Here is a 25,059-nt window from a genome sequence, read left to right on the forward strand (position 1 = left end):
CAATGGATTCTTTAGGGTTTTCTATATATAAAATCATGTCATCTGCAAACAGTGAGAGTTTCACTTCTTCAATGCCTATTTGGATTCCTTTTATTTCTTTTTCCTGCCTAATTGCTCTAGCCAAAACCTCCAGTACTATGTTGAATAAGAGTGGTGCCAGTGGGCACACTTGTCTTGTTTTTGTTCTCAGCAGGATAGCTTTCAGTTTTTCCCCACTGAGTATGATGTTGGCAATGGGTTTGTCATCTATGGCCTTTATTATGTTAAGGTACTTTCCTTCTATACCCATTTTATTGATAGTTTTTATCATGAACAGATGTTGAATCTTGTCAAATGCTTTCTCTGCATCTGTGGAGATGATCATGTGGTTTTTGTTCCTCCATTTGTTAATATGGTGTATCACAGGGGCCGGCCCGGTGGCGCAGCGCTTAAGGGTGCACATTCCACTTCTCGGTGGCCTGGGGTTCACCAGTTCGGATCCTGGGTGTGGGCATGGCACCACTTGGCACGCCATGCTGTGGTAGGCATCCCACATATAAAGTAGAGGAAGATGGGCATGGATGTTAGCTCAGGGCCAGTCTTCCTCAGCAAAAAGAGGAGGATTGGCAGTAGTTAGCTCAGGGCTAATCTTCCTCAAAAAAAAAAATAGTGTATCACATTGATTGATTTTGATTGATTTGTGGATGTTGAACCATCCCTGTGTCCCTGATATGAATCCCACGTGATCATGGTGTATGATCTTTTTAATGTATTGCTGTATTCAGTTTGCTGATATTTTGTTGAGGATTTTTGCATCTATGTTGATTAGAGATATTGGCCTGTAATTTTCCCTCTTTGTGTTGTCCTTGTCTGGCTTTGGGATCAGGGTGATGTTGGCCTCGTAGAATGTGTTAGGAATATTTCCATCTTCCTCAATTTTTGGGAATAGTTTGAGAAGAATAGGTAATAAATTGCCTTTGAACATTTGGTAGAATTCTCCAGAGAAGCTGTGTGGTCCTGGACTTTTATTTTTCGGGAAGTTTTTGATTACTGTTTCAATCTCTTTACTTGTGATTGGTCTGTTTAGATTCTCTATTTCTTCTTGATTCAGTTTTGGGAGGTTATAAGAGTCTAAGAATTCATTCATTTCTTCTAGATTGTCCAGTTTGTCAGCATGTAGTTTTTCACAATATTCTCTTATACTCTTTTGTATTTCTGTGGTATCCATTCTAATTTCTCCTCTTTCATTTCTAATTTTATTTATTTGAGCCTTTCTCTCTTTTTTTTCTTAGTGAATCTGGCTAAGGGTTTGTCAATTTTGTTTATCCTCTCAAAGAGCCAGCTCCTTGTTTCATTGATTTTTTTACAATCTTTTTTGTTTCAATTTCATTTATTTCTGCTCTAAGTTTATTATTTCCCTCCTTGCGCTGAGATTGGGCTTTGTTTGTTCTTCTTTTTCTAATTCTGTTAGATGTAGTTTAAGATTTTTCTTTTTTTAAAGATTGGCACCTGAGCTAACAACTGTTGCCAATCTTTTTTTTTTTTCCTGCTTTTTCTCCCCAAATCCCCCCAGTACATAGTTGTATATTTTAGTTGTGGGTAAGACTGTTTATTTGAGCTGTTTCTTGTTTGTTAATATGGGCCTATATCGCTATAAATTTCCCTCTTAGGACCACTTTTGCTGCATCCGATAAGAGTTGGTGTGGTGTGTTTTCATTCTCGTTTGTCTCTGGATACCTTTTGATTTCTCCCTTTATTTCTTCGACAATAGATTGGTTGTTCAGTAGCATGTTGTTTAGTCTCCACATTTTTGTTCCTTTTACAGCTTTTTTTCTTGTCATTGATTTCTAGTTTCACAGCATTGTGGTCAAAAAAGATAGTAGATATCATTTCAATCTTCTTAAATTTATTGAGGTTTGCCTTGTTTCCTAATATATGATGTGTCCTTTAGAATGTTCCCTGTGCACTTGAGAAGAATGGATATTCTGCTGTTTTGGATGGAGTGCTCTCTATACATCTGTTACGTTCATCTGGTCTAGGTTTCCATTTAAGTCCACTATCTCCTTGTTGACTTTTTGTCTGGATGATCTATCCATTGATGTAAGTGTGGTGTGGAGGTCCCCTATTACTGTGTTGTCATTGATATCTCCTTTTTGGTTTGTTAATAGTTTACTTTATGTACTCTGGTACTTCTGTGTTGGGTGCATACATGTTTATAAGTGTTATGTCTTCTTGGTGGAGAGTCTCTCTTATCATTATATACTGCCCCTCTATGTCTCTCTTTACCAGTTTTATCTTGAAGTCTACTTTGTCTGATATAAGTATGGCAACACATGCTTTCTTTTGTTTCCCATTTGCTTGGAGTATTGTCTTCCATTTCTTCACTCTGAGCCTATGTTTGTTCTAGAGCTGAGATGTGTTTCCTGGAGGCAGCATATTGTTGGATCTTGTTCTTTAATCCATCCTGCCACTCTGTTTCTTTTGATTGGAGAATTCAATCCATTTACATTTGGAGTGATTGTTGATATATGAGGGCTTAATACTGCCATCTTATCACACATTTCCTGGTTCTTCTGCATTTCCTTTGTTTCTCGTCCCATGTATTTCAGGATACCGATTTGATTAGGTAGCTTTCTCTGTTGGTTTTCTTCATTTTCTCCTTGTTTATCATAAATGTCTCTTCTAATTATTTGTTTAGTGGTTACCCTTAGCTTCATATAAAAAAATCTCATAGTTGGGGGGCCAGCCCTGTGACCAAGTGGTTAAGTTCACACACTCTGCTTTGGCAGCCCAGGGTTTTGTCAGTTCGAATCCTGGGCACAGACATGGCACCGCTCATTGGGCCATGTTGAGGCAGCATCGTACCTACCACAACTAGAAGGACCCACAACTAAATATACAACTATGTACTGGGGGGATTTGGGGAGAAAAAGCAAAAAAAAGAAAAAATCTCATAGTTGAGGTAGTCCATTTTCTGATAGCCTCTTATTTCTTTAGGCTATACTGATTCCACCCCTTTCCTCTTCTCCTTCTAAGTTATTATTTTTTTTACTAAGTTATTTTTATCATATCTTTTTCCACCTTGTGTTGTGAGTTTGTGGTTAAAATGATGACATCATTTTTGTTTTGTTGTTTTCCTTTTCTTTATCCTTGATGTTAAAGTTAAGTGTTTACTAACCTGATCTGATAGAGAGCTGCTGTTTTCTGATTATTGATTACCTCTTCATCTCCTTGCTCAGGGCTTTGTAGCCCCTTTCCTACTTTTTTTTCAGGTATGAAGGCCTTCTTGAGGATTTCTTGGTGGGGGGCGGCGTGGTCTTGTGGCAATGAACTCTCTTGGCTTTTGTTTATCTGGGAAAGTTTTTATTTCTCTGTCATATCTGAAGGAGACTTTTGCTGGATAGAGTGTTCTTAGCTGAACGTTTTTGTCTTTCAGGATTTTAAATATATCGTTCCACTCTCTCCTAGCCTGTAAGGTTTCTGCTGAGAAATCCACTGAAAGCCTGATGGGGTTCCTTTGTAAGTTATTTTCTTCTGCCTTGGTGCCCTTAGTATATTTTCTTTGTCCTTGACTTTTGCCAGTTTCACTACTATATGCCTTGGAGTGGGTCTTTTTATATTGACAACTTTCAGAGATCTGGAGGCCTCTTTCACACAGATTTCCAGCTCCCTCCCCAGGTTTGGGAAGTTCTTGGCTATTATTTCTTTGAAGAAGCTTTCTGCTCCATTCTCCTTCTCTTCCCCCTCTGGAATACCTATAATCCTTATGTTGCACTTCCTGATTGAATCAGATATTTTTCTGGGAGCTGCTTCATTTATTTTTAGTGTTTGTTCTTTCTGCTCCTCCCTCTGAAGCTTTTCTATAGTACTATCTTCTAACTGGCTCATTCTGTCCTCCATATTGTCAGCTCTGTTGTTTAGGGAATCCAGATTTTTCTTTTTTTCATCCATTGTGGTTTTCATCTCCAACAGTTCTGATTGGTTCTTCTTTATGGTTTCAATCTCCTTTGTGAGGAAGCTCCTGAATTCATTAAATTTGTCTTTCTGTGTTTTCTTGTAACTCGTTTTTTTATGATAGTTGTTCTGAATTCTTTGTCGTTTAGGTTACCGATTTTTGTGTCTTCAGGGTTGGTTTCTGGGTACTTGTCACTTTCCTTCTGGTCTGGAGATTTAATATACCTACTCATACTGCTTGATGCAGTGGATTTTTGCTTCCTCATGGTGCTCTTATCTGGTCACAGCTGACACATACTGCCACTGGGTGGGGATCAGGCACTGTGTATTCTTGGCCCAGCACTAACAGGTGCTCCCCAGCTCTGGCCGCTGACTGCTTTTCTCTCTGAGCAACTGATTGATGGCAGATCTGCGCACTTTCCCTGCCACCACTACCACACTGTCTGCACTGTGCTCTGGGCAATCGTGCAGCTGGAGTACCAGGCGGGGATGGGGCATCCTTTTCACCTGTGCACTTCCCACCACCACAGCCCATCTCTCTCCACAGAGCTCCTGCAGATCATTTTCCACTTTCTCCCCAGGATCCAGCCCCACCACCACCTTTAGGTGTATGCTTGCGTGGGTCTCTCAGACGTCTTTTGTGATGTGTACATGTCCTCTGTTGGTATGTGAATGTCCTTTTGGTTGTATCTCAGAGGGGAGAGTCCAAGGGAAAAGCTCACTCTGCCATGATGCTGATGTCACTCCATCCTAAGGCTTTGTTCTTAATACATGCTGTATTATTTTTATTTTCAACAGGTGTTTGCATATGATCATTGTTTCTGGTCCATGCATGAATTAGATCACTGGTTTATTATAAAAGGATATAACTCATGAACAGCCAAATGGAAGAGCTACATAGGGCACGGTATGGGGAAAGAGTGTGGAGCTTCCATGACCCTTCCAGGTATGCCACTCTCCCAGCACCTCCATGTCTTCACCAACCTGGAAGCTCTCAAAGGCAAATTTTTTAAAAAGCCTCTGGGAAATACTGTGATAGAGATAAGTATGGTATGTTATGGGAACTGAGAGTAGGCAGAAGTATTAGTCCAAACTGAAGAAGTGGGGGAAGGAGGAAAGCCTTAGGGGATGGAAGTCTTGAAGGATGAGTAAAATTCATTCACTTGGGCTGGCCTGGTGGTGCAGCAGTTAACTTCACATATTTTGCTTCGGCAGCCCAGGGTTCACTGGTTTGGATCCCAGGTGAGGACCTATGCACCACCTGTCAAGCCATGCTGTGGCAGGTGTCCCACAGATAAAGTAGAGGAAGATGGGCACAGATGTTATATCAGGGCCAATCTTCTTCAGCAAAAAAAGCAGAGGATTGGCAGCAGATATTAGCTCAGGGCTAATCTTCCTCAAAAAAAAAAAAGAGAGACGAAATTCATTTACTCCTTCAACAAATTCAAAGTGCCTACTATGTGGCAGGCATTGTCCTGGGAATGAAAGATACAGAATTGGACAAAGTAAAAATTCCTGCTGTTATGAAATTTACATTTTAGTGGGAAAAGAAAGACAGTAAACAAAGTAAGTAAAATAATGGTAAGTCAGTTGGTAACAACTTCTTCAGAAAAAATTGCAGAGAAGGGAGACAGGAAGTGCTGAGATGAAGGTTTCAATTTAAAATAGAATGGCCAGATAGGAGCAAAAAGGTGATATTTAAGCCAAAATCTGAAGGAGGTGATAGAGCAAAACTTATGAATATCCAAGGGACAATTGTCCGAGGCACTGAGGCAAGAGCATCCTGGCAGGCGTGAGGCCCAGCAAGGGGCCAGTATGACTGCAACAGTGAGGGAAGTGGATAGAGGCAGATCCTCCCTAAAGACTTGGTCTCTTCCTTTTTGGAAAATGGGATGCCATTGCAGATTTTTGAATGGAGAAGAGATCAGTCATACATTTTTTAAAAATCTCTTTTGTGTGTGTGTGAGGAAGATTGGCCCTGAGCTAACACCTGTTGCCAATCCTCTTCCTTTCACTTGAGGAAGACTGGCCCTAAGCTAACATCTGTGCCAATCTTCCTCTATTTTATGTGGGATGCTGCCACAGCATGGCTTGACAAGCAGTGCTAGGTCTGCACTTGGGATCTGAACCTGTGAAGCCCAGGCTGCTGAAGCAGAGCACATGAACTTAACCGCTACACCACCAGGCCAGCCTCTAAAAGATCTCTTTGGCTGCTGTGTTGAAAACGGACTGGGGTGACAGGAGAGATGACAGGGTAAACACAGGGAGAACAGTTAGGAGGCTATTGCAGATATCCAGGCAGTGAGGGTTAAGGGGTGAGAGGTTGAGTCCAAGGTAATATTTTGAAGGAAGAGCCAACAAGATTTACTGATAGATTGGATTGGGATGTCTGAGAGAATATTGAAGGATGACTTCAAAGTTGGTGGCCTAAGAAACTAGGATAGAATTGCTATTCATTAAGATGAGGAAGACGATAGGAGGAGCAGGTTTGTGGGGCAAGATCAGGAGCTCAGCTTTGGATCTGTTATGTTTGAGATGCTCACTAGACATCCAAGTGAAGATATTGAATAAAGAGTTAAATATTTGTTTGAAGTTAGAAAAAGTCCAGGCTGGGGATATAAATTGAGTAGTCAGTAGTATTTAAAGTCATGAGACTGGATGAGATCTCCAAGGACATGATCCACTCCCAAGGTAATTGGGGCTTCCAACATTAGAAGTGCAGAGATAGGGAACTAACAAGAAGACTGAGCAGGTGAAGCCAGTGAGGTAGGAAAGCTAAGATGGGAAGAAGATGGGGCTGGCCCAGTGACATTATGGTTAAGTTCACCTGCTCTGCTTCGGTGGCCCAGGGTTCATGAGTTTAGATCCTGGGTGCAGACCTACACACTGCTCATCCAGCCATGCTGTGGCGATGTCCCACATACAAAATAGAGGCAGACTGGCACAGATGTTAGCTCAGGGACAACCTTCCTCACCAAAAAAAGGAAGAGGATATGGCAAGAAAAATAAATATTAGCCATACCAAAGATGTAAAAAGAGTTCATTTATGAGATACGTAATCAAGGAAAATCCTCTTAAACAATTTAATAATCATTAGCATTTATTGAGCTTTTATACATGTCAGACACTGGTTTAAGGCCTTTTACATATATTATTAAATTATTTAATCTTCACAACAGCCCTGTGAGGTATATGTTATTATTATCTCCATTTTACAGATAAAGAAAATTGAGGCTCAACAAGTTTAAATAACTTGCCCAAAGGCATCGATTAGTTAATGATGGAACCAGGATTTGAACCCATGCAATCTAGATCCAGAATCACGCTCATAACCTATACTTACACTACAGATTAGAAAAAAAGTATAAACTGAAGCATGTTGCTGCTTTGTGAATTACTTTTCCTTTGTGAGAACATTGCTGAACTTTACCCACACATGTGGTGAACATTCATTCTCTGATAAATTAGCCTTGTTTCTCATGATGAATATGATTAGATAACTTCTGTGACATTAGATCAAGGAGTTAGTAAATTCTTAGGATAGAGCAAATCACTCCAGCCCTTCTTTTGGATCCCAGAAAGACCATGCTTAAATTTTTTTTTTTTTTTTTAGTTTTTGTTGTTTTTTTCTGAGGAAGATTAGCCTTGAGCTAACATCTGCCAATCCTCCTCTTTTTGCTGAGGAAGACTGGCCCTGAGCTAACATCCATGCCCATCTTCCTCCACTTTATATGTGGGATGTCTACCACAGCATGGCTTAGCCAAGTGGTGCCATGTCTGCACGTGGATCCGAACCGGCAAACCCAGGGCCGCCGAAGCGGAAGGTGCTCACTTAACCGCTGCACCACCCAGCCAGCCAGCCCCTCCATGCTTAAATTTAATTATGCTAATTCAGTAATTAGCTTATTCAATAAACAATATTTGTTGAATAACCATTTTGTGTAAGAAATTGGGGAGTGAGATTCACCTAGATAGACTTCTTGGCTGCCCATAAAAGGCTTCCCAGGTTAACACTAATCTTAGTGCAATCTAGTTGAGAAACTTTTAGATTTACAAACTCCATTTTGTCAAATTGGTCAGCATCTCAAAGACTGGCTTACACTAATCAAATGACTGTGAAACAGAGGACCTTTGTTTCTGACCATCATGGGCTAAAAGGAACCAGAAGGGTGAACCCTTCTGCCATAAACAACTAGGAAACTAGACAAAATATATAGAATAACTGTTTTCAGACATTAGACAATAGGCAGTGCAGAACTGATGTCACTGAAAGAAAGAAAGCAAATGAAATGAGTTCTAAAATTGCCGTCATTTTCTCCTAGAGGCACATTCTGGATCATAAATTCAAAACATGGCAAAACACGGCAGTCTCACTGAGTTGAGGAGATAGAGATTGGAGTTCATGGACTCTGGAGGCAGCTGGAAGTTGCTACACGGAATAGTAAAATGGAAGAAGGTATACAAAAAAAGAGCTCCAAAAATCTGCACAAGGCCTTGAGTCTTTGCTAAATACTAATGTGGCCATACATGAGTTAAATTCCAGGAGGATGAACATAGAATAATCAAAGAGACATAACTGAATAATTTCCAGAGCTCATACAGGGTTAGGAAACGTTCAAATTCTGGCTAGCTAGAGTAGAAAGACCTCACTGACCACTCAAGATGTTCAAGAGAGACCTCAGAAGAGTCAAACATTACTAGGAGGTCTAAACTAGCCCTAGAGTAAGGGCTATTCTAGACATGATTTAACAAAGCTTAAAAAGAAGCCTCAAGGGGCTAGCCCGGTGGCGCAGCAGTTAAGTTCGCACATTCTGCTTTGGTGGCCCAGGGTCCGCTGATTCGGATCCCGGGTGTGCACATGGCACCACTTGGCAAGCCATGCTGTGGTGGGCGTCCCACATATAAAGTGGAGGAAGATGGGCACAGATGTTAGCTCAGGGCCAGTCTTCCTCAGCAAAAAGAGGATTGGCAGCAGATATTAGCTCAGGGCTAATCTTCCTCAAAAAAAAATTTAAAAAGAAGCCTCAAAAACATGAAACTAATCTGAAAGTAACTGTCTGGCAAAATAAAGATCTAAACTCTTTAAGGGAAGACTACAAAATTCAGACACTCAATAATGTAACATCCTAGCATCCAATAAAAAATTACCATATATGTCAAGAAGCAGGAAAAAAAAATTAACCAGGAGAAAACTTAGTCAATAGAAACAGACCCGGAAATGACATAGATGATGAAATTAGCAGACGAGAGTGCTAAAACAGCTATTATATCTATATTTGGGTATTTAAAGGAAAACACAAATATAATGAGGAAAGAAATGGAAGATATAGGAACCAAATGAAACTTCTAGATGTGAAAAATACAATATCTGAAATGAAAAATTCAGCCTGGCACCTGGCTTCCCCCAGAGCAAGTGACCAGAGAGAAAAAAGAGGGAGCAAGGAAGAAGGCACATGGTTTCTATGACCTAGTATATTCATTTTCTATTGCAGTAATAAATTACCACAAACATAGTGACTTAAAATAATACAAATTTATTATCTTACAGTTCTGTGGGCTATAAGTCTGACATGACTGTCATGTTGTAAGGAGACTCAAGAAGACTTATGGAGAGGTCCAGATAGTGAGGAACTAAGCCTCCTGCCAACAACGAGCACTAAGTTTCTAGGCTTGCAAGCGAGCCACCTTGGAAGTGGATCCTCCAGCCTCAGTCAAGCCTTCAGATGACTGCAGCCCTGGCCAGCCTCTTGACTGCAAGCTCATAAGAAATATTAAGTCAGAATCACCCAGCTAAGCCACTGCTAGATTCTTGACCCACAGAAATTGTGTGAGATAAGTATTTACTGTTTGTTTGTTTTTTGTTTTGTTTGTGAGGAAGATTGGCCCTGAGCTAACATCCATGCCAATCTTTCTCTATTTTGTACGTGGGATGCCACCACAGCATGGCTTGATGAGAAGTGTGTAGGTCCACACCTGGGATCCGAACCCATGAACCCTGGGCCACTGAAGCAGAGCGTGCAAACTTAACCACAACGCCACTGGGCCGGCCCCCAGAATTGACTTTTTTATTGTAGTAAAATATATATAACATAAAATTTACCATTTTAACCATTTTTGAATGTACAATTCAGAGGCCTTAAGTATATTCACAATGTTGTATAACCATCACCACTATTTATTTCCGGAACTTTTTCATCATCCCAAACAGAAACTTTGTAATTATTTCTCCTTCCTCCCAGACAGTGGTAACTTCTATTCTTCTTTCTGTCTCTATGAATTTTCCTATGCTAGATATTTAATATAAATAGAACCATACAATATTTGTTCTTTTGTATCTGGCTTATTTCACTTAGCATAATGCTTTCAAGATTCATCCAGATTGTAGCACGTATAAAAATTTCACTCCTAGGGGCTGGCTCTGTGGCCGAGTGGTTAAGTTCGCGCGCTCCGCTGTGGCGGCCCAGGGTTCGGATCCTGGGCACGGACACGGCACCCCTCGTCGGGCCACCTTGAGGCGGCATTCTGCATCCCACAACTGGAAGGACCTGCAACTAAGATATACAACTATGTACCGGGGGGGTTTGGGAAATAAAGCAAAAAAAAAAAAAAAAAGATTGGCAACAGTTCTTAGCCCAGGTGCCAATCCTTAAAGTCTGAAGTGAACTTTCTTAAAAAAAAAAAATTTCATTCCTTTTTATGGTTGAATAAAATTGTATCGCATGTATATACCACATTTGGTTTATCCATTCATCTGTTGATGGGCACTTGGGTTGTTTCCACCTTTTGGCTATTGTGAATAATGCTGCTAAGAGCGTTAATGTACAAGTATGTGTTTCAGTCCCTGCTTTCCATATCATTTAATAATGTCTGTGTTTAACAAACAGCTGGCAAAGTTCCTGTAAATTCAATAATCAGCTCTGGTGAGCCTGTGAGAGCCCGTTGGAGCCAGCTCTAGCACAATGTTGGAGAGCCATAATGCACCCAGCTGGGCTCAAACAAGGCCAATTTGGGTTCAACTCACCACGCCAGCATCTTCCACATTTGCCTAATAATGAGAATTACCTGGGATATCCATTAAAATATTGATTCCCAGGCGCTCAGGAGATTCTGATTCTGAAGTTCTGAGGCGAGGTGGTTTTTCTCACTGGGATTTTTCTCAGTGTGGAAAACCCGATATCAGGCCCCAGTACCACCAAATCTAGGCCTGAAGACAGAGGGGGTACAAATATGGTGCCCAGGAAGAGAGGAGGCTCGAGCAAGTGCTTTGGTGAGAATTTGCTGCAAATTTAGGAGTGGCATTTTTTTCTCTGCAAATCCTTCACAGCTCCAATATTCATTGACTATACACTTCACTCCTGCTCATCTCCCTGAATCCCATCTTAGGAAAGAACGTCTTCCAGAGAGAGCCAAGTGGAAATCATTAGGCCCAACAATTTGACGCGGTTGCAGAAGCTTGCATATCATTATACTGTTTAGAAACATGCTCTGAAGCTCTGAGGATGCCATTCTTTAGTGTTATTTTGATACGCTGACAAGATATTTTTAGAGCACATTAAGTCCAAATTAAAACATTGCTACAAAAAAAAGTGAAATTAAACCAGGGCTCCATTAAATGGAAAATTACAGTAAATATCAGAAAGAAGTGAAGGAAAAAGTACCAAACATTTCTGAGAACTATTTGGAGAGGAGAGGAGATGAAGAGATGCTCCTGAGCAGCATGTGAGATGTGCCCGTGTCCTGCTGGGGTGGGAGGGGAAGGCCTCATGCCTGTAGCCGCTGACCTGACAGGCTCTCACCTTGTATTAGTGCGAGAGGCGCTTCCTCCCCACTGGTGAGGGCGGGATGTAGGCTGCTGGCAGCGGACACAGTACTTCAGCTTAATGGACATGGTCAAGGATCACACTGGCCTTCTGCTTAGTCCCTGGTTTCTTGGATTGGGTCTGAAATACGGTTAGTTAGGCCTTTAGGCAACACTATTGCCTTTTTCCTCCATTCTGTTTCTCTCCAGTTTCGCTGTGTTTTTGGCATTTCTCACAGTGTCTCTATTAGAGGGCTTCCATGAGCTCAGATTTAAAGACTGAAAATCTGAAAAACTATTTCTGAGAAGAAGGTCCACACCCTTTTTTAGACCTCTTAGATCATTGCTTCCTAATTTCTTTGGGGCTACAGATGTCTGATTACCTGATGAAGGCTATGGGTCCTCACGTACAGTTTGCGAGTTAGAGTTTCAAAGAGTTTTTTGAGTCCCTGAAGCCCACCAGTGGATCCCATGTTGAGAGAATCTGCCTGGGGCTGCCCCAGTGGTGTAGTGGTTAAGTGTGCGTGCTCCGCTTTGGTGGCCATCTTTGCTCCCTCAAGTGAAAAGAGGAAGACTGACAACAGATGTTGCCTTAGGTCATAATTCAGACCCTAGTGGCCTTGGAGGTGGGATGCCTTGGCCTTCAGCTGGGAACTGTCATGTGCCCAGCAGTCCCAGCACTCCATCTATGACAGGAGTTTGAAAGGCCCTCCTTTTATTGGAGTCTTGATACAATTCTAATTAGACAATTCAGAGTAAGATCAAGAAGCTTCCTTTGGCAGTGCTAAAATACTCTTGGGTTTCTTAACAAAGAATGGGATAGAGGAGAGTTCTTTTGGGGAATAAAAAGTCTGAGTCTCTTTAACTCAGAAAGAGAGATGGAAAGATCTTCAAGTGTACGAGAGGACGTGTAGACAGTAGATGCTAACAGTCGTTCTCCACGTTCACTGAATTCAGGGCATACAAGGATTTTGTGATCTCTATCATGTGCACTGTCGAGTGGGGATGAGATGTGATGATTATGTGTGCATAAAGTGGAGAGTGGACAAATTAACACCCCCACTGTCCACCCTCTCCACCCCCACTTGCCTAAAGTACATGGACATAGAAAATTTTTTTTTGGTGAGGAAGATTGGCCCTGAGCTAACATCTGTTGCCAATCGTCCTCTATTTTGCATATGGTACGCTGCCACAGTATGGCTTGATGAGTGGTGTTTAGGTCTGTGCACAGAATCCAAATCCATGAACCCTGGGCCGCTGAAGTAGAGCATATGAACTTAACCACTACGCGCCTGGGACAGCCCCCTAGAATTTTTTTAAATTAAATATTGGCGGAATGAATCTGTTGAACGAGTTGACTTGCTCTATAGAGTCATTTTATACTGACCAATTGGATTTTGAAGAATGTCTCCCAAAGGCAATGGATTTTTGTTTTGTCTTAGTTAACGTTGAGCATTGAGCCATTATTCCTGGCTGCTGCTTGGTCCAATTGTCTCTTCAGGCTACTCCCTATTGTTGATAATAAAACCATGATGAGAATAGAGCAGGTGTCCAGAGTCTAGGACTTGCTGGAGGCTCTGGGAGGGAAAGAGAGGGGAGCAGTGATGTGGGGGAGCCGGCAGGGACAGATTAGCTTTGAGCTTCTGACACTTATTTCCCCCTTCTGAACTGCAGATGTTATTTGGGGTGGGGGAATGGGTGGGAGACAGATACACATATTCAATTCCTTGTTTCCTTTTGTGCTGTGTTTTCTTCCAGTCTTGGTCCATATTCATGTTCACTTACCTAAGTATGAGTTATAATGTAATACTCTTTTGTAATCTGTTTTTAAAATAGCATTATATAACATTTTTAGTGATATTTATTCCTTATGAGTAGCTTTTAAAAAGAGACACAACTCTCCTGTTCTTTACTCCTTTCTACTGTAAATGTAAAGTATATTCATTATTTTTCTAAATGCAGACAATATGCAAAGAAAGTGAAAAATCACCCTTGATATTTTGAAATGTATCCGAAACTTTTTTCTATGCATATATAAATACATACTTACAAAAATGGGATCATCGCATACACGCTTTTCTAGTTCCTGTTTTTCCATGTCATTAAATAGAGTAGCAATTTAAAATTTAGTTAGTTTTATATAGATACAGAGTGGTATTTTAATAATTAGTAGTGTTTTAGTAGTATTTTCAAAAATTAATATTTTAACTTTAAGAGTAGTATTTTTAAGTATGGGTGTCCCACAGTTTACCCTTGCCTACTGATGACACTTCAGTGTTTTCCAAATTGTCACCATTGTGACAGTTCTCATACATACACCTTTTCTCCTTAGGACTGATTCCTAGAAGTAGAACTTGCGGTCAAAGAGAATGCACAGTTAACATATTTTGCATTACGTTGTTTACCAGTTATCACTCCCAATAGAAGTGTGTCAAAGAGCCCCTTTCCCCTCCTTCTTGCCAATATAATTACTCTTCTTAACAGCAGCAAAATAATCCTGAAGTAACGCTCGGAGAGCAGACCTTCCAGTTTGGAGGCAGAGCCACACTGTCCCCTAGGAACGTCGAGCCGCAATGTCCCTGTTATGTGCAGGTATCGCCGCCAGATGGCGACCGTGCGCAGGACCCCAGCGCCGGCTCGGTTGGCCGAGGGTGGTCCGACCCGGTGCCCGCGCAGGCAGGGCAGGAAGAGGACCAAACTGGGTGGCGGAAAAGGGACCCAGGGCCCAGAGGACACGAAAGCAAGGGCCGAGACGGAGTTCAGCGTCCCAGGGAAGAAGATGCCAGCTAAGTGACTAAACGGAGGCGGCAACTGTCTGTCACCGCCGGAACCGCGCCGTGCGCGCTGATGAAGGACGCGACAGGGCGCCGGGGCCGCGGTAGGGGCCAGGTCGCGGCTTGAGCCAGGCGCCTCCGAGCGCCTCCGAGGACCTCCTGGCCCAGCGGACCAGGGACACGCCCGGACCCCACCGGCAGCGTTTGCTGCGCGGCCTCGGATCCTCGGAGGGAGGCGCTGATGGGAAGAGCCAGAGCGGTCGGAACCCGACCGAAACCCCCGCGCCCCACTTAGTGGCCGCAGACCTAAGGCAAGTTACAAGACCTCCATGCGTCTCGGCTCCTCTTCTAGGAAATGGGATCACTGCTGGTACCTACCCCAGGGAAGACCGTACTGGAAGATTAGTGGAGATAACATATGGCGGCTGGTATTTTTGTACACCTCTCTAAAAACGCCGCCCCCCCGCCCCCCGCAACACCCAACCCAATTGGCTTGTTAACTTCCTGGAGGCTACAGGGAGATAGAAGAGAAGATCTATCTCAATAGAAATTTACTGTATTCCATTCTGTCAGTGCATCCTCTAGTCCTTTGTCCCAAATCCGGAAAGCGGTGTTACAAACCCTGGTCCTCACTCTCGGGGATCCCACGGTGTAACTGAGGAGGCATGAATGGTACACACGCAGGAAAATTATTTCAAAAGCCTTACCAGGGTTCAGAATCAACAGCGTCTGACAGTTCTCTTGGGAGAAGGGGTGCCAGCCCCTCCCACCAGCTGTGAGCTCTGTCAAAGTGCTAGGTCTACCCCGCACGTCTTGCTCACTTCCCTGCTCCAGTTCCCAGTTGATGGAGATGGCGGTGGCCACTCCGAGGAGTGAGGGCGTGGGAGGGGGCGGGGGCTGGGCTCTGTGTTGGCAGTTGCCATGGTTTTGCTCGGAGTTCTGGAGCCAGCCTACCCACTCCCTGAGACACTCAGGTCCCAGAAGCAGGAGGTCAGAAGCCCGAGGGTCTGTGAGGAGTGCCACTCTGGAGCCCACCAGCGCACCTGTTGAGATGGAGGCCTCAGATGGGCAAGGGGGTGAAGGGGACAAGCCACTAGAGAAGGTGAAGGGGGGCTGGGGATGTGAGGGAGGGAGGAAAGCAGGGTCCTTGGAGGGCTGGTTTTGGAAAGCAGAGAACATGAAATTCAAGGAAGGAGAGAAGAAGGAAAAATGATGAGGTACATGAGTTAGCAGAGATTGAAAGAACAAGAGAAGACTAACTCATTCAAACAGACGTTTACCAACTGCGTGTACTCCTGGCAAGATGATTGTTGGTTATGAAGACACAAGGGCTCATGTGTGTGGCTGTGTGGTGTATGTGATGTGTAAATGGAGTTGACCCGCCAGAGTCCCCCCTCTCTGGGGCCCTGAGGAGCCTGGGTCCCACGCCCCGTCCACCCACCTTCTTCCCTCTCCTTGCTCTCTCCCTTCAGAGTGGTCTGGGCCTGGGTCTTCCTCTTTCCCTCTGAGCACAGGCAGGAATTAATGCTCACTCCTCTGAGAGGCTTTTGAAAGGTCAGTTGGAAATCCAGCCGTGTCAGTCTTATCCCGTTCTCTGACGTCTGGTGTTATTTCAGTCACTGTGTCTTCATGAATTTTCAGTTTTCTTTGCCTCACTTTTGCTTTCAAAAAGTTCTTTCTCAGGGCTGGCCCCGTGGCCGAGTGGTTAAGTTCGCGCGCTCTGCTGCAGGCGGCCCAGTGTTTCGTTGGTTTGAATCCTGGGCGCGGACATGGTACTGTTCATCGGGCCACGCTGAGGCAGCATCCCACATGCCACAACTAGAAGGACCCACAGCGAAGAATATACAACTATGTACAACTATGTACTGGGGGCTTTGGGGAGAAAAAGGAAAAACTAAAAAAATTTAAAAAAAAAAGTTCTTTCTCGTCATCACCATCACCATCACACATTTTTTCTGAGTGCCCATTAGCATGACATGATACTAACAGTTAGAGATACAAAGAGGTAGGCCTGGGACTTAGGCACTGAGTAAATGTTTGCTGAGTGAATGAGAAAATGAATCCCTGCTCGTTCCTCCGAAGAGTTACTTCCGTGCCTGGGTGCCTCAGTGTTCTCATCCGTAACCGGGGATAATGATATCTAACCTCACAGACTCTGTGGGAGAATAAAATGGATCAATGTCGATCAAATGCTTTGCAAAGTTAGTATGCTGTGCCACAATTAGTCTAAAAGGAACGGGCAGGGCAGTCTCGGTTTTCTAAGCGGGGATTCTCAGAGACAGGTTTCTTTTCCCAGGGTTCACTCACCTCAGTGCTGGGTCAAGGAGAGGTCACAGGGGAAGTGGAGGAGGACTTTGGCTGGCACCCGGACCAGTGGTTGCCCTGCACTGCCCCTCAGGAGCAGCCACTCAATCCCCCCAGCTGACCACTACCCCCTGCCTCCTCCTAGGTGACACATGAGCCTGGTTCACAGGGGAGCTCCAGCACCATACCTGCCAGAGACTCACTAGTGCATCATGCCAAGGGCCTGGGGCACGACACCTTCAAAATTGTGAGTAAGGGGACAGCCCAGGCCCCTGTCCCCTGTTCCCCACAGGTCAGGAGACCCGGCTCAGAGGCCTCAGACTGCGGCTCATTGCCCCGCTTGGCATGCTCTTGGGAAGGAAATGGGGTAAGAGGCTGACTGGAGCCTCCGCACTTCACATGGGCAATGCTTCCTGGGCCATAAGGGCTGCAGCCAGGTCGACCTGCTGGTTCCTTGAGGCTGCCCATCTGCCTTTCCTTTTTCCGTATGGCCCCTCATTTCAGCTTTTGCCTCCTCAGTGTAAAGAATACCTAAGGCCACTGAAGAAGTTCTTGCGAAAGTTGCACCTGCCCAGGGACCTTCCCCAGAAGAAGAGGCTAAAGTACATGAAGCAGAGCCTGGTGGTCCTAGGGGACCACATCAACACCTTTCTGCAGCACTACTGCCGAGCCTGGGAAATCAAGCACTGGAGGAAGTAGGGCTACATCGTTGCCCTTCCCACTATACCCACTCCTGGGCCACGCCCTCTAAATTTAAGGTCACACCTCAGCCAAGATCCCCTGGTCCTTCATCTTTATATGAAAGAGTCAGGATCCTGGAGTGAGCATGGTGAAGAGGGGGTGGAGAGAACAGGACCCCCTTGTCACTCAGGGCAGCATTGATTGCACCACGGCTGTATACACAGTGAGCAAAGACCTCTCCTGAGCCCGAGGAGAATGACCTCTGATGGAACAACTACTGTGTGGTGTGGGTGCTACTCACCAGGATGGATTGTCAAGTCTGGCAAATCCCCGCCTTTCCATCCCTCAATCAAAAACCGAGGAGGTAGCATGTAGCCCATTTCTCCGTGGGGGTGTCCTGGCCGCAAGACAAATGGCGCAGGGAGAGGGGCTGTGCTCCGCCTGCCTCAGCCTCGGTTTCTCCCCTGCAGGATGCTCTGGCGATTCGTCTCCCTCTTCTCAGAACTGGAGGCGAAGCAGCTTCGCAGGCTCTACAAGTACACCAAGAGCAGCCAGCCGGCCAAGTTCCTGGTGAGGCGCTCGGCAAAGCTCCCCCGGGACCAGCTGAGGGGTGGTTGGTGTGTTATCGGAGCGTGGCGGGACGGGCCAGCCCGGGACTGAGGGCCTCTCTCATACAACCAGCACTCTCCAGTCCTTTCCACGGCTCACTGCCTGAGGGAGACCCCACTGCCCCTCCCTTTGCCGCTGCAGTGGGCACAGAATGGGGCTGAAGGGGGCAGAGACTCAGCCTCGAGTCCTTGAGATTTACTCACCCTCCACACCCACTCACCCCACACGCTCATGTTAGCAGGGGCAGGGACAGCCCTGAGGAGCCATGGGTGGGGACTCTGAGGCCCGGCAGAAAGGCACAGCCAGCTTGGGGAAGGCTGCGGGAAGTGTTGACAGAGCCTGGCCTGGCTGTGTGCAAAAACAGTGATTCTCAAAATTTTGGTCCAGGTCACTTCTAACCTCTTAAAAATCACTGAGAACCCCAAAAGAGCATTTGTTTATGTAGGTCATACCTATTGATATCTGCCCTATTAGAAATTAAAGCCAAAGGAAAAAATTCAGAGTATGTATTTACTAACCTGTTTAAAAATAAAAACGAGGAGTCCATAAATATGAACATAATTTTTATGAAAAATAACTGTTTTCCAAAACAAAAAAATTTAGTGAGAAGAGTGGCATTGTTTTACATTTTTTGCAAATCTCTTTAGTGTCTGACTTAACAGAAGACAGCTGGGTTCTCATTTCTGCCTCTGCAGTCGATCTCTTATGATGTATCGATCTGGTTGAAGCACAGGAAGAAAACCCAGCCTCGTACAGATGTGTAGTCAGAAAAGAGAGGAGTATTTTATTAGCATTTTCAGATAATTGTGGATATTTTTCTTTGATATCACACCAAAGCTCAACAAGTGACAGTTACTTAATTGCAATGTGGAATTTGAAACCATATCAATGAAAGTTTTAAAGTAGACTGGGTTTTTTTAAGCAGTTTTGGGTTTACAGAAAAATTGGGTGGAAAGTACAGAGAGTTCCCATATACCACCCGCTCCAGTGTCCTTTATTATTAGCATTGTACATTAGAGAGATACAGTTGTCATTGATGAGCCAATACTGATACATTATTAACTAAATAATGTCCATAGTTTACAGTAGGTATACTCTTTTGTTGTACATTCTCTAGGTTTTGACAGATGTATAATGACATGTATCTACCATTACAGTATCATACAGAATAGCTTCACTCCCCTAAAAATCCTCTATACTCCACCCATTCACCCCTTCTTCCCCCAAACCCCCAGCAACCACTGATCTTTTTACTGCCTCCATAGTTTGGACTTTTCCAGAATGTCCTATGGTTGGAATCATACAGTGTGTAGTCTTTTCAGATTTGTATCAGTGAACTTTTCACACTGGGTTGCATTAGAATGCATTAGTTTTTCTCTTGCACTTTGCATGGACCCCACTTTTCAGGGGGTCTGTGAGGTCAGAATATTTCAGGGACCCCCAGGGTTTCACAGAGCACACTTTGAGAACCATGGGTCCAAAATAGTAATCATAGCAACACTTCCTATGTGCCGGGCACTTTATGTTCTCTACTGTAATCTTCAAAAGTCACTCTAAGGGATGACTAGAGTTATTGTCCACAGTGTGTAAATGAAGGTACCACATGTAGGGAGGTAAAGTGACCACATAGAAAGTGGGAGGAAGAGCTGGGTTCGAACCTAATCTGGCTCAGAGGAAAGCCCAGCTCTAAGCATGGCCCCCACCGCTCCAGTGCGCAGCCTTGGCCAAATCCTCTCCCTCTGGGTCTCTGTCTCTTCCTCTGAACCTGAGTGGGTGGGTCGTTTCAGTGACTGCTCCTCTGAGTATGAGAAGCTGCCATTTTAGTGATGCCTGGATTCCACTGGCCAGGAAAATTTCAAGAGAGATTTTCAGGCTCTCAATTTTAATTTTGCAAGTGACTTTTAAACCAAGTACCATTGTTTCATTATAAGCAAACACGTAAGACACTATAACACAAAAAAAGAGACGAGGACATGTCTCAAAATAAAGAACTACCCAAGAAGAGACAGTTGGCAGCCTGGCCTCACAGTCCCCAAGGTCCTTTCTCTCCCGCCTCTGTGGCTCTCACCGCATCCTTCTGGCTAGGCAGGTGTGAGGTGCAGACAGACCACAACCGTTTCCTAACAAGGGTAGAGATGGGACTCCAGAATGTGGGCCCCTCTCTTCTCCACACTCTCCTCAACACTATGGCCCTATTGCAGGTGGCATTCTGCCCCTTGGATGCACCAGAGAGCACCTTGCTGGCCGGCCAGGAAGACAGTCTGCCCAAGCTCTGCAACGCCTGGGGGCTGCACAGCAACATCAGCAGCATGAAGGAGAGGCTGTCCAAGATGCAGGCCCCAGGCCACGAGGCCTCTCTGCTGGGGGAGCCAAGATCCCAGGTCCACACAGGGAGAGGTAATGCGTGCTAGATGCGCGGGCAGTGCCCTGCACACTCCCCCGGAGCAGCCCTCTTCCTGCTTTCTGTCTTCTCTTCATCTCTGCGCTTCTCTTTCTGTCCATTTTACTTCCCCTTCTCCACTTTTTCTCTTCTCTTGTTCATCCTCCTCCCCTCAGGTGTGCCCATTATAAAAATTTCGAAATGTGCAGATTAGTATAAAACAGAAGAGAGAAAAGTCCCCCATCACCCAGTGGCCGTGACTATTACTGTTTTGGTGCGTTTCCTTCAGTGGTGTGTATAATTTCCCCCTGGAGGTCTCATGATACATACAATTTGGAATCCTGCACTTTTCAGTTAACATTTAAACCAAGGCGCTTTCTCATGTGACAAGAAGCAGAGCAGAGATCACGTCTGGTGGCCAAGGCGGGGACTCCCAGGGAGTGTCCGAGTAGCGGCAGGACGGCCGCTCACTCGGTGTTGGGGGGGGAGCAGGCTAGGGAAGCATTCATTCTCGCAGTGAGGAGGAAGTCCAGTCAGGTGGGCTGGGAATGGCTTTCCCAGCAGCTTTGGCCTCAGTGATGACTGCCCTTCCTGGCTGTGGGGTTGGGGACAGAGACTCTTCAGTGAGAGGGGCTCCAGCCACGTTTGGAACCTACGAAGTTCCCTCCTGTGCACTGAGGTTCGGAGAGATGTTAGAACTCCCCACCCCCCACCCTTCTGGAACTGGCTTCTGGGACCACAGTTAGCTGTTCTTGCTTAGCTACTAGGAGAGAAAGTGCAGGCAAACAGGGCCACCTAGGACCTCAGAGCCTGTTCCTAAACTAGGCTCTTCTTCTTCTGATCTTCTGAAGTCGGGCTGGCTGGGGCTCATGCAGACCAGCAGCCTCAGGACCTCTTCCACCAGTCACAGCTGGACCTGGTGGGAAAGCAGGGGTGAGGACAGGTCAGGTGCACTGGGCACGGGTCAGGCACCTCCTGAGACCCAGAACCCTGCCCGGGCTCTGCAGGACCCACGGCCCCAGGGCCTGCAGTTTAAATTGAAGAAGTAAAACATGCAGTGGAATGAAAGGCAGACAATCATTAAGATGATCTAGGGCAAGCAGTCCATGAATCAGATGAGGAAAGTGAGCTCCGGGCCCTGGGGCCAGCCTCTCCCTGTACCAGGGCTTTGTCTTTCTTAATGTCACTTAACCCGGGCAGCATCCTAATGAGATGGATCTTATTCACCCCCTTTTACAAATGAGCAATCTGAGGCCATAGGGCAAAGGGTAGGACAGGCTGTCTGGAGGAGGCGAGTTTGGCATAGGCTTTAAAGAGAGGGAGAAGGAGAGGGAAGGGGGAGAAAGGGAGAGAGATGGGAGGAAAGGTGTGTGCAGAGATGAGGGGTAACGAGCAGACAGTCTGGCTTGGAGGTGAATGGAAGAGCAGGCTGGAGAAGCGCAGGATAGGGGTGTAACAGGAAAAAGCCTTGGGTGGCAGGTTAAGAAGTTTGGCTTTCACGCAATTCTTTTTTTTTTTTTTTGAGGAAGATTAGCCCTGAGCTAACTACTGCCAGTCCTCCTCTTTTTTACTGAGGAAGCCTGGCCCTGAGCTAACATCATGCCCATCTTCCTCTACTTTATATGTGGGACACCTACCACAGCATGGTGTGCCAAGCAGTGCCATGTCCGCACCCGGGATCTGAACCGGCAAACCCCGGGCCACTGAGATGCGGAACATGAGAACTTAACCGCTGTGCCACCGGGCCAGCCCCTCATGCAATTCTTAACATTTCATTACTACAAACGGAAGCAAATCATAGAAAATTAGATAACACAGATAAGCAAAAATAAGAAAATATAAACATCACATTGTGATCACCACCGCTAGCGCTTTCCAGATGTTTTTGTGTATGTATGTACATATATTTTAACCACAATGAGACCATGCTCTATATACGATTTAATTATATCAACCTTGCATGTCAACGTTTCCTTTCATCTAATTGTTGGATTGAATGCTCCGCATTCGGATTTCCCCGTAGTCAAAGATATCTTTTGTACTGGCTTCCCAAACCGTGCTTTTCTCCTGGTTTTGTCTCTTTTAACCTGACGAAGTCCCTTTTTCACACCCTGACCTGTTGAGAGACCAGGCTATTGTTCTGCAGAACGTTCCACTTTCTGCTTTTTTCTTGTTGCTTCCTCTTGGCATCTTTTAAGCTTGTTCCTCTATCTATAAACAAGACTTTAAATCAAAAGTCTTGATGAATTCATGTTAAACATGTTTTTGGATACATTAGCTACCTTACTGGGATAGATTAGAGATGAAGTTGTGTTGTTCACATCGCATTAGATGAGAAAACACATCCTGCCTGACGGACCCACCGGGAATGGGCTGAGGCGAGTCACGGGTCTATCCGTGCAACCGAGGGAACCTGCGTGGTGTTTCTTTGGCACTATGTTCATAAGTCAGTTCTCCAACGAAACGATGATAATGGTGTTTGCAAACAGTCCAGCAGCAAAGTGCTTGGAACCGTGGCATGACACCTGAGAGGAGTGGGGAGGAATCAGAGTCCAAAGCCAGAAGTCAAGAAATGTGGGTCTGGTGCTGACTGTGCCCCTCACTTGCCTCAGGCCCTCGGCAGCCCATTTCCTGACTCTGGGCCTGGATGAGATCCCTCATATGTAATTGGGGCGATTCCATCTCCCTGCTGTGAGAAAAGAGTAAGGGACACAGGTTGGAAGGAACCTAAGACTTTGTTGTTCCTCCTTTTGGTCCCTACCACACCGCCCTATGTTACAGACTGACATTCTCTTACTATTCGTGATGGCATTAGGACTGTCTCTGACCTTCCCTTTTTCAGGTTCTCTAAGGAAACTTCCTCAAAAACTAAAACTCAAGAGAAAGAGGATTAAGGAAGCCCCAGAAACTCCAGAGACCTGCCTGTGAGCAGACCTCGCTGGGACAGAGAGCCTGCAGGCCTTGGGGCCCAGAGCACTTGTCCGTCTTCCACGCCTCTGAACCTGGGGGAAGGGGACCCATGAGGGGAAAGAAGAAAACTGTCTTTATCAAAAGGACACTTAGGTCTTAATTATGTATAAATGGGGTGCAAAATAAACATCCTTAAGACAGTTCTATTTTATTTGGCTGACAATTATCATTCATTCGTTTTTTATTTATTTAAAAAATGTTTTCCAGCCACATTCTTGAGTGGCAGATGCCCCCACATACACAGATGAATACAAGGTGGTCACTTGTGTCAAGGTCCATCGCAGTCTAGTGGAAGAGACACACGCAAATAGATATTGCATTGGGGTGAATACAGGTGCCTGGGGAAGGCCTCAGGGGAGGCGACAAAGGAGCTGATGTGTATTTGCCAGGGGAAAGCACAAGTGGGAATGGAGGGCCGGGGGTCAGTCAGAGAGTGATATGTCTGGAAGCCTGCGCGAATCGTCTGGCCCTGATCTTGTGAGTGACTTGGGGTGGGGGGGTGGGGGGGGGGGGGGCAAGGGAGATGCCAAGCACTGGAATGAGCTGGTGGACTTGGGTATTGGGAAGATGCTCTGGAGACTGAGCGTGGAAGTGAGAGAGGGTAGAGGCAGGAGACCAAAGAAGAAACAATAGTCGTAGCTAGGATGGCGGTTCAAACCAGTGGTCAAAAATTGGCAGCCTGCCTGCTGAAAATTCAGACTGCTGATGTGTTTTGTTTGCCCCTCATGGTGTCCTACTGGTTGTTTAAAACATTTTTTAAAAAATTAGTTGCCAATGTTAATTTGGTATATTTCACATTAGAAACGACAACAGCAGATTTCTGGCTTTTAAAAACTGGCCCCACTGGGACCTGCCTTCCCGCATGCTGACACCTGGCTGGGGCTGAGAAGCAGTTGCTCAAGTTTCACTGATAGTCCTTCCTGTTCACCACAGTCCCCACCTCTCCCTGTTGCCTTACACCCTGGCCTCTTCACTCATTTATATTACCTCTTTGACCCTTTTAGCCGTTAGTATTTGCTACCCTTGGGTATACAAAGGCAATGGAGGTGTGCATGAAAGGGGGAGGCATGAATTGTGAGATTATGTAAGGTAAAATTGACAGCTTTTGGTAACAGATGTCAGAGATGAGAAAGAGAGGTGGGGGAGGCAGGGAAGATGGTACATTGTTTCTAGCTAGAAAGATGAGGTAAATGGTGGTCAACTCCAGGAGGGGAAGCAGGTCCAATCATTTTCGAAAAACAGGAGAATCAGGGCTCTGCCTGAGGCAGCAGCCTACAGGGCCCAGTGCTGCCCTGGCGTGAGTAGGACTAGAACAACGTGCATGACACTTTCCTCTCCTCCCTCAATTTATTTTCAGGAGTGAATATCATCAAAGATTTTTTTTTTTTTTTGCAGGGCAGGGGAAGATTCCCCCTAAGCTAACAGCTGTTGCCAATCTTCCTCCTTTTTTCTCTACCCCCAAGCCCCAGTACATAGTTGTGTATAGTTGTAAGTCCTTCTAGTTCTTCTATGTGAGCTGCCGCCACAGCATGGCCACTGACAGACGAGTGGTGTGGTGCCACACCCGGGAAGCAAACCCAGGCCACCGAAATAGAGCACACTGAACTTTA

The 25,059-nt window shown here is 45.2% G+C and overlaps 1 protein-coding gene across 1 annotated transcript; it reads left to right on the forward strand.

Moving 5' to 3' along the window:
• The first annotated feature begins 15,355 nt into the window (after positions 1–15,355).
• Positions 15,356–23,537, forward strand: CHCT1 (CHD1 helical C-terminal domain containing 1). Its single transcript, XM_046676307.1, has 6 exons — positions 15,356–15,607; positions 16,955–17,056; positions 17,329–17,504; positions 17,961–18,060; positions 20,301–20,496; positions 23,322–23,537. Exons 1-6 carry the CDS (start codon positions 15,356–15,358, stop codon positions 23,405–23,407), a joined length of 912 nt encoding a protein of 303 aa, XP_046532263.1. The 3' UTR covers positions 23,408–23,537.
• The last annotated feature ends 1,522 nt before the right edge of the window (positions 23,538–25,059 follow it).

Source organism: Equus quagga, chromosome 11 (genome assembly GCF_021613505.1).
Source record: "Equus quagga isolate Etosha38 chromosome 11, UCLA_HA_Equagga_1.0, whole genome shotgun sequence".
Taxonomy (NCBI): Eukaryota; Metazoa; Chordata; class Mammalia; order Perissodactyla; family Equidae; genus Equus; species Equus quagga.